A 14,977-nucleotide genomic window follows, 5' to 3' on the forward strand; every position below is an offset into this window, starting at 1 on the left:
CCAGAGTTTCTCTATCCATTTGTTTGTTAATGGGCACTTGGGCTGACATCTCTCTGCTATTGTGAATAATGTGGCAATAAGCATGGCTGTGCATACATGTGTCAGTGGTGCTTTCAGATTTTTTTGGTGGGTTTTTTGGTTTTATTTTAATAATTTTAATGAACATTTACAGAGATTTTGTTATTTCCATTTATTCATCGTTGCACTTTTCTCCCTGCCCAGTCCTCCCCATCCCAAAGGCCCCTCCCCTCCCGCCCCCGTTCGCTCCTCTCTTTGAAAAGTAAAATTCTTTCTTTGGTATACAATCCCCCCGCACCCCTCTCACCCCCCCAAGTACACTCCACTATGCAACCTTAATTCTGGACTCTTGTGATAACTATAATATCCTATCATATGTCGCTTTTATTCTCTCCCTTATCTGTTTTAATGCAGTATACATAATTTAACCAGTTTTTCTCAGTCTTACCCCAACCCTGATATCAGTCCCATTCTACAACAGTGGTACCATGCAGTATTTGTCTTTTTGTGACTGAGATACTTCACTCAGCATAATGTCCTCCAGGGTCACCCATTTTGAATAATATTTCATGAGTTCATTGTTTTTCAATGCAGCGTAGTATTCCATTGTATGACTATACCACAGCTTCTCTATCCATTTGTTTGTTGATGGGCACCTGGGTTGATTCCAACTCCTTGCTATTGTGAACAAAGCTGCAATAAACATGGGTGTGCATATATCTGCTTGGGTGGCAGTTATGGTCTCTTTGGAGTATATTCCCAGTAGTGCAATTCCTGGGTCGAACGGTATCTCTGTTTGCAACTTTTAGAGAAAGTGCCATACAGCCTTCCACAGTGGTTGCATCATTTTACACTCCCACCAACAGTGAATAAGTGTTCCAGTTTCTCCACAACCTTGCCAGCATTTGTTGTTTGCTGTTCTGTTAAATTTTGCTATTCTGACTGGGGTGAGGTATCTCATAGTTGTTTTTATTTGCATCTCTCATAGAGCTAGGGATTTTGAACATTTCTTCATGTGCTTGTTGGCCATCTGAATGTCTTCTTTGGTGGAGTGTCTGTTCATATCCTGTGTCCGTTTTTCAACTGGATTATTTACCTTTATCTTGTGGTGGCTTTCAGATTTTTTTAATGCTTGATTTTTCAAAAGTAGATTGCTAGGTCTTTATTCTGAGGTACCTCTGGGAGAACTCAAACCGTCTGTCTTCTGGTTAATAGCCAGGTTCATTAAGCACTTGCATCATTCCAGGGCTTGATGCCCCACCCTAGGCCAGTTACTTTCCTAAGCTTAAGAATATAGATGTGTTCAATCCACCAGATGCTCTGCTGGAGAAGGAGGGACAATCTCCTCCTGTACCAGTCAGATCCAAATTGATGGTACACACACACAATAATAAAAATAAAAAAATACAGATGTTGAAAAGCATAGGAGTCAAGTTTTGAATTCCAGCTGTCACTCACAGCTGCATCATCTTGATTTCTCAACTTGAGCCTCAGTCTGCTCGTCAGTAAATGGGATAATGAGACATCTGCTTCCCTGGGAGGATTAAGCCACGCAACTCCTATGGAGTGCTGAGCCGGGTGCCTGCACATAGAGAGCTCACCATGAAGGCTGGAGCTGGCTGCTGCTTCTGTTACAAAATCAAGGAAGGAAAGCAGGCAGGCTCAGCCACTCGCTCAGGCTGCCTGAAGACCTCAAAGGGGATCCGATTCCCGAGGCCACTGAATCTGCTAGTAATTAAGGGACTAGAAATAGAGACTTTCCCCTTTGGATTGCAGGATGATGCAAGCTCAGGAAAAACTAGCCCAGATGGAAACTTCTCTGGTGCCATGGAAATCATCCCAAAGAGGGGCAGTTTGGGTGAAAGCATGACTGTGGAAAAGGGACCCAAAGCCACGAGACCTCCAAGTTTCTAATTATCATACAGGAATCCTCTCTGCTTGCTCTGGAGCCGTGACTGGTGACTCACCAGGGAAGGGCACTGTAGTCACACAAAAATAACCCCCCAGTGGGTTTTTGATGTGCTGAAGCCTCTTTGTTTTTCATAATTTTAATGAAGGGCTTTCCAGAAAGGCTGAGAGGCACTCAGCACACTGGCTGGGCTGGGAAAGGAGTGGGGCTTAGCTTCGGGTCTGCAAGGGTCCCCTCCAAATCCTTGCCCCTAAGAGAGGGGTCAGGGTAAGATCCTTGTCCTCTGATGAAGTATCTAGGGAAGAATGAGAGAAAAACAAAAACAGAAGCTGTGTCTTTTTAGAAGCAGAGCTGGGCTCAGTGCTGCCGGGCCTCGTGTACGCTGGAGCGGTGGAGACAAGCAGTTCAGTATCTGAAAGGTTGGGGCTCTGGAAAAGCCAGCAGAGTTCTCGGGTCTGCACCCACCCCCAGCCCCTCCTCCACAGAGTGGGGAGAGGTTCCCCAGGCTGCATGGGCAGGAGGGAGGTGGTGCCTTTCTTTCCGAACCCAAGGCCATCAAAACAGTCACTCAACCCTGAAGCAAACTACTCACTTCTTGCTCCCTCTTTAGCCTGAAGGAATGCGGCAAAGGGCTGGTGGACCTTCAGGAACCTGCCTGACTAGCACTGAGCATCCACGGTTGAGGCAGGTTTATGCTGGGCCTCCCAGGACCCACTGGGCATCATCGCCCCATCCACATCTCCAGGGTCACAATTTACAGACACCACACTCCCACCATGCAGTGGTCTCTGGAGAATCCAATCACTTCCCACTAAGAGCACCCCTTCCTCCTGAATCTGACTGTCCCTGAAGCTGGTCAACAAGGTATGAGTTCCCAAAAAGCCACTGGGTCTCACTCAAGATGGGTCTTTCTACGGAGAGGGTGCTGGAAAAAAACAGGGTACGCGACCACCGGAGAACAAAGCAGTTTATTGTAACTGAATGACCCAGTGTGGTCTACTGAGAAAAAAAAATTATTACAAAATATTACAGATAAAAATTCCACGCTGAGGACAGGCCTTTTTAGGCCTGCTGGACTCCAGTCCGAGGCAGAGGGGCTGTGTATGGGGGTCAGGACTGCCGGGGCTGGTCCATAGCATCCTCCCGCTCCTTCTCCATCTGCAGCTGGTCCCACTCCATGAGGAGCTCGGAGGACACCTCAGTGTACAGATGGTCCCAGTTCCACTTGACATCATCCTGCCAAGAAGGGGATCACCACGTCAGACAAAGAGGGGCCTTTGTCCTTGATCCCAACCACCTTCCCACATCCATCTGGGCCTCTGAGAGGCACAGGCCGGTCTGTGGGTCAGCTGACCACCGGGCCACCTGTGCCAAGAGTGAGGAGGAGCTTCTGACGCCACCGTACCTCTCGAACTTCATGTTCTGGTGCCAGGACTTTGGTGAGGAGCTTCAGGTCGATCTCTCCATCCTGTGAACAGAGAAAAGAGCCACTGTGCACCTACAGGGCCAGCACACAGCAATCTCGTGGAGAGTCAAGAAGTTCGAACTCAAACCCAGACCTGAGAGAGGTTGTAACTAAGGAGTAACATGGTGAGTGGACAACACGGCCACTGAGAACCGAGAGGAGGCTGGAGCTTCCTGCATGGGGGCCCTTTTATGGGGGAACCCCAGGAGACAGAGTATGAGGCAGCCATCAGAGTCAGGGCAGAAAGATGTGGCTTCAGGTGTCAGGAGAGAGGAGGTGGAAGCGGGCAGAGGTGTGGTTGGGGGTAAGTCACGGGAACCTTAAGTCGAGGGAAGTGAGGGGCCTGAGGAGAATGCCTTCAGCAAAGATGCTGTTGCCAAGCAGCATCATGGACCCACAGAATGGATACTGTGGCCTTGGGGACTTGAGCAGTCTTTCTGCCCAAGTTGCTGGAGCCTGTGCAGGGAGTGAGTCCACTCACCAACGTCTGAAAGGCCGAGTACTTCATAAGGTCATTGTCTAGGTCGCGGTAGGTCATCACCCGGTTGACCTGGACGCTACAGGAAGGAGAAGGAGAGGAGGAACCACAGGCAGGGCCAGTCCGGGAGTACTGCTGGGCCCCATCATTCTCACTCACTCACTGCCATCGAGTGGGAACCCACTCATAGCTGACCCTTCCGCAGGCTTTCAGAGGCTGAAAACCACATGGGAGGAGACTGTCCACCTTCCTCCACGGAGCAGCTGGTGGCTCGGAATCGCCTGCCTTTGGGTTGGCAGCACAACTCCTTGCCCCCTGGGCCGCCAGAGCTCCCGAACAGCCTCGTACACACCCAAAACAAAACAAACCCACCCAAACCAAGTCAATTCTGACTCATGGTGACCCCACCCGCTTTCTGGGTCTCTGAATCGGAATGAGAAGAGACTGCCCATCTTTCTCTTGCGGAGCGGTGGTGGGTTCGAATCACTGCGCTTTCAGTTCGCAGCCAGCATGTTACACACTGTGCCACCAGGCCTCCTTCAGAGGCAGTCAGGGATGATAGAAATGCGAGCAAACTCCCGGCAAAGTGGAGACTTCTGGATCTCCCCTGGGATCAATCCCTGCGGATGGCATTTGGAGTGCCATCCTCCTCTCCTCCCTGCCAACTTCACACCTACCTGGGAGGGGCTGCCACCTGCAAAACAAAGTCTTCTTCCTGTACTTCTTCCAGATCCGGGATAACAGGAATGTCTGCAATGAGAGATGGAGGTGCAGCTGTCAGCTACCTGTGTCTCCCGTTCACTCCCTCCCAGTCAGCACAGTGGTGGAGGGCCACAGGATGGCCGCAGAGCGGACCCTTACAGTCTCTGGTCCCCAGGAGCTCCCAGCCTAGGGCTGTGGGACCAAATGGGGATGAACATCAGAAGCAATGGCAGAGACTCAACATTTTCCAAGTCCAGGCCTTTTCCCAGAACCTGCTGAATTAGAATCTCCTAGGAAGGCTGGAGGCAGGAGTGGCATCCACTTCCTAAACAACATGCCTCTGGAAACTCTATGAACTTTGATAAATGTCGATAGTTAAAGAAATGCTGCAGGCCTTTTGTTCATAGGGTCACTATGTATCGCACTCGACTCGAAGGCGATCAACAACAACAGGTAGGTCTAGGATCCCTAGTGGTTTCATACAGAATGTGCCAAGCTGCTAATGAAGATGTCAGCAGTTCAAATCCACCAGCTACCCTGCAGGAGAAAGACGGGCAGGCTTCTCTCACTAACATCTACAGCTTCAGAAAGCTGAGTGGACTGGATTCCACGGCGGTGGGTATGGTTCTGGTCTGGGCAGGACCAGGGAGTCCCGAGTGATGCAAAGGTTTCCACACTTGGTGTTAACTGGGAGGTGGAAGACTGAGCCCACCCAGAGGCATTTTTGGAAGATAGGCTGGGGATCTGTTGAACAATCAGTCACTCAGAAACACCATGGATCCCAGCTCTACCCTGACACACATGGAGCCACCAGGAATCAGTGAAATCATTTAACAGAAATGGCGCTTTTTTTTTTAAGGGAAGACTCAAATATCTGTTCTGTGTTATCCATAAGATTGTCACTCGTCAAGTTTTTAGAGGTAAATATCCAGGTCCTCCTTCCCAATCTGTCCGAGTTTGGAAGTGCTACTGAAACCTGGCCACTGTGGATGTCCCTGCTGGTAACCGAAATACTGGTGGCAGCGCTCCCCCACCACAGCAACACACAAGCCGCCACACTGCGACTACACGACAGGCAAGTAGTGGAATGGGAATTCTGTAACAATTGTGTTCACTCCGAACCTGACCTTAGACCAGAAGGCAGTTGCTCCAACAGAACCAGAAGGCACTGCGTGGCTTAGAGCCACTCAAGGTGTGTCAGGGCTGTATCCTTTCACTGCACCCACTCGACCTGTACGCTGAGCAATCAGGGAAGTAAGCCACACTCCACAGAGAGGAATGTGGCATCAGGATTGCAGGACCATGCGGTAACAAAGTACTTATGTAAATGAAACAGCCTTGCTTGTTCACAATGAATAAGACTCGAAGTACTTTCTGATGAAGGTCAAAGACGACAGCTTTCTTAACATAAAAAAATAATAATAATAAATCTGAAAATTCTCCCTAGTGGACAAGCAACAACATCAGGATACACAGAGAAAAGGCTGAAGCCACCAAGGGTTTCATTGGACTTGGACCTACAATCAATGCCCAGAAAGGCAACAGTCAAGAAGCCAAACAATCAATCACATGGGGCAAATCCACCCCCTAAAACCGCTTTAAAGTGTTAAACAGCAAAGACACCACTTAGAGCACTACAGAGTATCTGACCAATCCATGATTTCCTCAATTGTCTCATGGATGTGAAAGCTGGAAGAACCAATTCCTCTGTAAGATGGTGTTAGCAAAGAACACGGACCATGGACTTCCTGTCTTGGAAGTGGAGCCAGCGTGCTCCTTAAATGCAGGATGGTAAGACGTTATCCTACATATTCTGGACATGCCGCCAGGAAGGCCCAGTTCCTGGGGAGGAACATCATACCCGGTAAGATTAAAAGTAAGCAGGACAAGCACAAGTAGGGCAGCACTACAAGACCCTCAGCAGAATGGGCTGACATGGACGGTACAAGCAAGAGCTCAAGCGCAGCGCTGGTTGTGAGGCTGGTACATGACCAGGCGGCGTTTCATGCTGTTGTACGCAGGATCTCTGTGAATCAGAACAACTCACCTGCACCTAACAACAGGAGACACAGGCTTCTGCAGAGCATGGTCGTCCAGACGCATGCACTGGGTGAGGGGTCACTGGAGTGGATCGCCACACAGAAATGTAAGGAAATGAGAAGAGGCTCTCAGATAGCACTTGGGAGAGGAGATGAACAGGGAGCAACGGGCCTGCAGTGGTGAGAGGCACTGTAGCTGAGGACGTTAGTGCCGTGAAGTCGATGTGACCGTGAGCACCGTGTCCTCGTGAGCACGGCCCACACGCACATTAGCTCGGGAGCTAGCTCGGCAGCTGTGGGCATTCCCTTCGTCTGCATCTGGGAGACAGGTTACACTCAGTGATATGATCTGGCTCCCGACGTTGTACCAAAGGGCAGAAGCTCCAGCTGCCAGGGTGCAACGCAGCACAAACACCATATCCAGACTGAGGGTCACACCTCTCGTCATCCCCTGGGGACTGTCTGCTCTGGACTCTCCAGCTGCGATCACAATATATGAGGAGACACGGGGCCATTTCTTCCATTAGTTTAAGAAAGTTGTTTAAATAGAGAAACTGAGAAGACCACACCTCTTCCAATCACATACAGCAAGCTGCTTAAGGTACCACAACTAGGCTACCTTGTCACAGGAATAACCTCACACCCTAAAGAAGCATTTCCTTCTCCAAATGACTGTCATCAACTGGTTGAGGAGTTCTGTGATGTTTAGCTAATCAGAGTAAAAAAAAAAATTAAAAAAGAGATGTGGTAGGAACCAGGCAGTCCTAGAATTCCCAAACCATTTGCAAACATCAAAAGGAAGAAGAAGGGAGCAGTGAAGAAGCTCTCACTCCTGCTTCCAGGGGCTAAATTCCATTTTATTTTTAAAAGGTGGGGTGGAATCATTCCAGAAGAGCTGAGAAAGCCCTTGCCACTTCTAGGCTACTCCTCAGACTCCCAGATTGCTCTGGCCAAGGCACACCAGCATACAGAGGCCTGGTGTCACTATTATCACCTCCAAGAATGGAGTCACAGATGTTGTACACTTGGAAAAACAGAGTGTGCAAGAGAAAATATGAATGCACGAGAAAAACACAGAGAATAAGGCAGTGAAAAATCAGAAAGGCAAAGCAAGGGAGTGATAAAAAAATAAACTGGTAACACTGATGTTCATAGCAGCATTATTCACAATAGCAAGAACATGGAAACAGCCCAAATGTCCATCAACAAATGACTGGATTGAGAAACTGTGGTACATTCACATGATGGGACATTATGCAGCACTCAGGAGCAATGATTTTGAAAAATACTATGTAATATGGGAGAGGCTACGGAGCACTATGTTGCGTGAACTAATTCTGGCTCATAAGAACAAATACTGTATAGGACCATTATTGTAAAAATAGTAGGTTAACCAACCAGTGAGATCTATACAGACATTCAAAGAGTGAGGGGAGGGGGCAAGAGGCTGAGGATAGGAGGCGGGGGAATCACAGTGTCAAAGAGTTTGGTGGGTGGAGGGAGCCAGGGGAAAATGTACATGAATGAAGCATTATAATAATGATAAAGTTAAAAAAAGATAAACTGGTAATGGAGAAAATAAAGAGACATTTATCTCACTTCCAAATCAATGGAGTCCTGTAGTGCAGCTTTAAAAACTTACACATCTCAGTTTTGCTCTAAGATTCTACTTAAGAAGTTGGAATCTGTCTTTCTTTTCCACTCATGCTCCTGGGGATTTAATGCCACCCACCACCAGAGCTACGGACACAACTGTGTCCACCGTCCAGGGCGAGCTGGGCCCGTGGCTACCGCGGTCGCACAGGCCTGCCGTGCGGCAGGAGGAAGCTGGCTGTGCCGCGTGCCATCAGCACTGACAGCTTTGGAGTGAGCCAGCTTGCTGCCTCTGGCTCTCCCCGGGCTTGGAGTCCAGCCCGAGATGAATATTCAGAAGTTGGTAAGAAGATGCCCCATGCCGAGTTTGGGGCTCAGGACAGGGGTTCTCCCAACATCTTCTCTCCCTCCACAACTTTAGCATTTGGGCCTTGTCAACCCTGCCCAACTTCTCTGAGCTCTGAGGAATTGCACTTCTGCCCACTGTCCACTCGGGCTCCCCGTGGGCTTCCCCCCTCATCTCCACCCCCCCTCCTCCAAATGTGCACCAAAGAGTGTGGGGAGGGCCCATCTGTGACAGATCAGAGGTCAGTTTGGGCCTTGGCAAAGGGGCTGCTCAGAGTGGCACTGGTGGGGCTGGCCACACAGTGGGACTTCTCTCTAATTGGAAGCCTGGTGCCCGGCAGAACCTGGTGAACCGCCTGAGTGGGACAGAGCCAGCGATGACAGCCAGGCCAAGGCAAGCTGGAACATTCCGGTGCAGTGACAGCTTGAGCCATCCCAGCAGAGCTAGGCCATCCAACTCTCAGCCCCCAGCGGAACAGGTGGCCGTGGAGCAGGACTGGGGCGAACTTCAAAGAACTCTGCAATTTCAGTTTCTGATTCACAGTCACAGACAAGTGCTTGCATAATAGAGGCCTGGAATTTTTCTTTTCCTGTCTTCCTCTCTCCCTCCCTCCCTCCCTCCCTCACCCACCCCACTGCTCTCACACACACAGACACAAGCATGCATACACCTCAACCCAAGGAAATATACTTGAGAAATCTAGCTCTTGACAAAATTAACCAGCTGAAGTCAGAGCTGATTCTCACCCACAGTGACCCTACACAACAGAGCAGATGCCTCGCAGGGACTCCAAAGCTGTAACCTGTATCACAAGGAGTCCTGGTAGCGCAGCGCATTATGTGCTGGTCTACTAACCAAAAGGTCAGTTATTTCAATCTACTGGCTGCTCTGTGGGATAAAGGTGAGACGATGCCCTCTCATAAAGATTAGTAGCCTCGGAGGCCCAACGGAGAGTCACTGTGGATGGAAGTGACTCGAAGATTTGACAGCTGTGGGTTTGGTTCTAGTAAATCTTTTTCTCTTTCTCTCACAGAGCAGCTGATGGGTTTGAACCACTGGTTTCTTGGTTAGTAGCCCAGCACTAGCCCACGGTACCAGCTGGGATCCTAACTGCAAGGAGCCAGCCCTGCCTCAAATCAGACATGGTTACCTGACCTGCAAATCGAGACAGGGAACCCGGTCTGACCAGGCTGCAAGTGTAACTTACCAAAAGGTAAGACTTGAATAGAGCCAGGAAGAAGAGTGTAGTACTACTGGGAAGACTTTAAAAAGCCAATGATTTACATTCATTTAGCCTTGCTTTTCTTCTACACTGTCAATAAGAACAACAGTAACAATAACAGTGAGTCGTCTTGGCAGCACCATGATGGATGGAGATGAGATGGGGGATGTTAACAATTTCAGCTTGCTCAGCTCCACAATTCTGGCATCAGTAGTCAGGAAAGTAAAAGATTAATTGCACTGGGGAAGTCAGGTGTCAGGGACTTCTCCAAAGTGCTAAGGAATGATAAAGCCAGTTTAAGGACTAAGGTGTGCCTGATCCAGGCCATGGTCTTCACAATTACTTGTTATTCATCAGTGAGCTGGACAATGACTAAGGATGACAGAAGAAGAATTGATGCCTCTGAGTTGTGGTGCTGGAGAAGAGTAATTAATATACCATGGACTGCTAAGGGAACAAACAGGTCTGGCCTGGAAAGGGTGAAACCAAGTTTCTCCTTGGAGGCTAGGATTTTGAAATTCTGTTCCACATACTCTGGGCACGTGGCCAGAAGGGATGATCCTTGGAGAAGCACATCATGCTCGGCAGGGTGGAGGGACAGCGCAGGAGAGGAAGACCCCAGAAGAGATGGATTGACACAGTAACTGGGGTGATGGAGTAGGTGTATCAGCGCCAGTGAGATTGGCTCAGGATAAGGAAAGGTTCAGAGATGCTGTACACAGGGTCACCATGGGTCACAGTCGACTTGAATCACATAACAACAGAAGTGAAGGTGATTCCACTACACATTTGTGCTGTGACTATATCCTGTGTCTCAGCTTATTTATTAGTAAAACAAATCATAATTATACATGTTGCACTGGGGAAATCTGCTATTACAGATCTCTCAATAATTATAAAGAGTAAGGATGTTAGTTTAAAGACTAAGGGAAGCCTGATCCAAGTCTTGGTCTTTTAAGTTGCTTCCTAGGCATCTGAAAGTCAGACAATGAATAAGGAAGACTGAAGAAGAATTGGTGCCTTCGAATTGTGATGTTGCTGAAGAGTATTGGATATCCCATGGTCTGTCAAAAGAACAAACAAATCTGTCTTTGAGGTAACGCAACAAGAGTGCTCCGTAGAGGCAAGGATGGTGAAACTTAGTCTCACATACTCTGGGCATATTTTCAGGAAGAACTGGTTCTTGGAGAGAGACATCACGCTCAGAAAGGTTGAGGGGTCAGTGAAAGAGAGGAGGACCGAGATGCAGGACACAGTGACAACCACATCGGGCATGGGCACAGTGGGATTGTGAGAATACTGCAGGTGAGGGTGAGGCTCAGATCTGGTGTTCCCAGGGTCCTTAGCAGTTACAGTCAACTCTATGGTCTCGAACAACAACATCCAGCTATTGTTGTTGTTGTTTGGTGCCGTCAAGTCTTAGATGACTAGACGACTCCTAACAACCCTATGAACAAAAGGCCTGAGCACTGTTCATAGAGTCTCTGGAAGCAAGCCATTTTGGAAGTGGATGCCACTCTTGCTTCCAAGCTTGTTTTAATCGGGGAGCTCCAGCAAACACTGTCCACCGTGGGTAACCATTATCACATTTGGCACATCAGTGTCGCAGTGTTCAGCATCACAGCAACCATGAGTTACCTCTGTACAGCAATGCACAGACCAGTGCTATACCACCTAGAATCCAGGTATCAGAAGCATTAAATAAAGCAATCTATTAAATACTTTGCATTGTGTCCCAAATATTCAGTAATTATCCTCATTCTCCAATACTGTAACATTGCGCATGAGAGACACCATGGTTCTCCCATGTCCTTCTCACTTCACCCTGGCCGACAACCATTGTTTCTAAGATGGGAACACTGATGCTCGGGAAGATTAAGGAGTTTATGAGGCGAAACCATTAATCACAGGCTTCAAGCTCTAGCTGGATAGCAGTATCCAAATTTCCATACCTACCTACTTCCTTTACAAACACAAAATACCTGAACAGACACCTCCTCTGATAGCAGAGGGGTGGAAACTGCCTGCTTGCTCTGGGGACACCTTCTTCACCTTTGATTTTACCTGCAATGTCCTGTCCTCTGTCCTTGGCTATTTCCCTCTGCACCAATAACCTCAGGCAGCATTAGCCAAGCCTTCTCCTGTGCTTTATGACCTGACTCACTACTTCCCTAAAAGGTAGAGAATGAAAGAAGTGCAGCGACACCTGAGAAAACGTGGAGATGTTATTACGCAGCTTCATCCTACTCAGTGAGCTCCTGGAGAAGGAGGTGGGCTGGGCACGGTCAACAGCCTCAGGAAGGCGAAGATGAGGGCAGATGGTTACAAGGCCACAGAGCACAGTGAGCTGCTCACGTTCGGTCCTGCGTCTCAGCCCTCATGGAAGGCCGTGCTATCGCACACAGGTCATCTGCTTATCCCCAGCTCAGGTTCCACAAATGGAAAGATTCCTTCCCATATCACACGTGTGTTAATTCGCTATCTCACGAACTGTCTGATCTGCTTCTCTGCCATGTGGTGCGCATTTGCCATCCGTCCATTTGTTCATGCATTCATCCATTCAAGGAACATTAGCTGAGCCTCTGCTGCTGTTGTTGTTAGGTGTCATAGAGTCAAGTGCAATCACAGTGACCCTAGTAACAACAGATCTGAACCTTGTCTGATCCTGTGCGGGCCTCATAATCCCTGACATATTCAGGCCAACTGCTACTGTCACTTTGTCAGTCTATCCCACTGAAGGTCTTCCTCTCTTTCACTGACCCTCCAACTTTCCAAGCATGATGCAGGAATAGCCTCTCCTAGCAGCATGCCTAAAGAACATGAGATGAAGCTCTGCCCTCCTTCCCTCTAATCAGCACTCTGGCCACACTCTCTCCAAGACATATCTGTTCTTTCAACAGTCAAGGAAACAGTCTCTATTCTCTTCCAGTGCCACAACCCAGAGGCATCAATTCTTCTTCTGTCACCATTACACACTGTCCAGCTCTCAGATGCAGAGCAGGTGACTGAAAAGACCAAGGCCTGAATCAGGGGCAGAACCATGCTAGATGGTGGTGGGTAATGATGGCAAACACAAACACATGGCCCTGACTTCATGGAGAATTGGTCTAACAGGGAACAGTAAACACAAATAAATACACTGAAGTGGCTTGTGAGCTGCAGTGCCACCAGCATTTCAAATCCCAGCAAGGTCATCTGTGGGCAACAGGTTTCAGCAGCGCTATTAGACACAGGCAGAGCAGGAAGAAAGGCCTGACGATCGACTTCTGAAACCAGACAACGGAAACCACTGAATCAACAGAATATTGTCCAACATACTGCGGGAAGATGCATCCCCTAGGTTGGAAGGCACTTAGAATATGCAGTAGCTGCAATGACAGACTCCAGCACACCAATATCTATGTGAAGATGCAGCAGGACCTGGCAAGGTTTTCTTCTGTGGGATTTGACTGCACTAAGTCAGAGCTAATTTGACAGCGACTAATCAGTAAGGAAGCTAACTGGATGCTGAGTCCAACAAAACAAACAAGATCTCATTGCTTTAATTTTTTTAAAATAAAATATATAATTGTAAATTCAAATGTTAAGTGAAAGTTTAAAATAAAAATGAAATTTCATTTCCTTCCTTGACTGAGCCCCAGTTGTCTCCCTAACGGGCCCTCTGTCAGGAACACCTTGCACATATTTACTAAAGAGAATGTACACGGATCACAGCAGAGGTACTCTTTTAAAAATGATTGGAAAAAAACAGATAAAAATGTTTGCAAGTGGGTTCACGTTATGTATATGTAATCCTGCAATTTGCTTTTATCTTTCTTTATCAATATACAGATATGTTTCATTCTTTTAAGTGACCAGCAGTGTTCCATTAAATGGATGCTCTGTAATACATTTAAACCAGTCCAAACAGGATTCAATCTGGACTTTTGGGAGATGAGGTGAGGAGTTAGGGAAGGTCTCTCCAGATGAAGGACAGTACAGCTGGAAGCTGAATTATTAAGCAGGATTAAGCCAGACAGAGGACAGAGTGGGGAATGGTAGGGCATGATGAGAAGTAACTCACAGAGTTGGGGAAATGGAAGACAGAGCAGTGTGGCTGGAGTGCAGGGCGTGCGGGGAACGGCGTGGGGGGATGACACGAGGTGAGTGAGGCAAGAGAAAGGGTGCCAGGTGAGGAGGGGCATCAGCACCAGGAGATCTGCACGGAGGGCCTGCCAGACACAGTATTTTCTGAGTACATCCGGGGAGAGCCGCGGTGGACTGAGCAGGGGCCCTGTCTTTAAGAAACATGTGACCGCAAAATTGAAAAGGGAGGTTCTACACATATAAATAATAATAATAAATCAGCAGACCGAGAAAACGGCATGCAAATTATCCTGTGTGAATTATCTATGAATCTAACACACAGAATTAAGGGCTTCTACTTTGTCCTTCCTTAATACTTTATTCATGGCCACAGGGTTGACTTGACCTCATTTCCTTGGAGTAGGAATGATAAGTGAAATCTGTCCTAGCTTCGCCTCCTCCGTGGTGTACTAATTAAGGGCAGAGACCACATCCCAGGGACTTCTGCCTCTTCAAGGGATAGCCAAATGAAGGTTAACTGAGCAGAAGGGAATCAACAGAGACCCTACAAATCTGAGCTGCACTCATGGATGGGCTATGTCAAACTTCTCTGTAGTTTTCCAACTTTTGTGTAAGTGCTACTAAGTCCCAAAGTTATCCAAGTAGAATTCATTGCAGGAGTCCTCTTTGAATAATTCCTGGGTCCGAGGATATCACAGCCAAAGCTCTGCCTCACTGAGAGCTGCAAAGCCTGATGGGAAAGTCCCACTGTAGTTTTCACAATACATATAAAGAAACAATGTATGAGTGTGCACAAAGTTAGAGTTATTCAAATATGGTCTAACTAGGATTATCTGGTTTCCATCTGGAGATTGGGTCACAATGGTCTTCACTAATTTTTGTGTATTTGTTACCTCTTGGATCTCTAGTTTATCTGATATATGGTTCTACATTCTATGTAGCACAATAACAAAAAAACTTAATGCACAGTTACAGCAAAGAGACTGCCAGAGGGGAAACTCATGATAATAGAACATTATGTTGACCCACTCAACAGATACCCAACAACCCACCACCAGATGAAACCAGAGCTCCCAATATATCATGCAACCAACTCACCATCAGATGAGCCCAGACCCA

The 14,977-nt window shown here is 47.9% G+C and overlaps 1 protein-coding gene across 1 annotated transcript in view; it reads right to left on the reverse strand.

Annotated features, from left to right (window-relative positions):
* Positions 1 to 3,037: 3,037 nt before the first annotated feature.
* The window catches only part of IFT43 (intraflagellar transport 43 homolog (Chlamydomonas)), a 170,441-nt gene continuing 158,501 nt past the window's right edge, over positions 3,038 to 14,977 (reverse strand). The window contains exons 6-9 of the mRNA XM_006884776.1: positions 4,548 to 4,620; positions 3,874 to 3,949; positions 3,333 to 3,395; positions 3,038 to 3,163 (exon numbers count right to left, since the gene is read on the reverse strand). Of these exons, the coding sequence (XP_006884838.1) occupies positions 3,038 to 3,163; positions 3,333 to 3,395; positions 3,874 to 3,949; positions 4,548 to 4,620 (338 nt within the window). The remainder of the gene's footprint in view (positions 3,164 to 3,332; positions 3,396 to 3,873; positions 3,950 to 4,547; positions 4,621 to 14,977) is intronic.

This window comes from Elephantulus edwardii, unplaced genomic scaffold (assembly GCF_000299155.1).
Source record: "Elephantulus edwardii isolate Elephantulus edwardi_28Jun2011 unplaced genomic scaffold, EleEdw1.0 scaffold00037, whole genome shotgun sequence".
Lineage (NCBI taxonomy): Eukaryota > Metazoa > Chordata > Mammalia > Macroscelidea > Macroscelididae > Elephantulus > Elephantulus edwardii.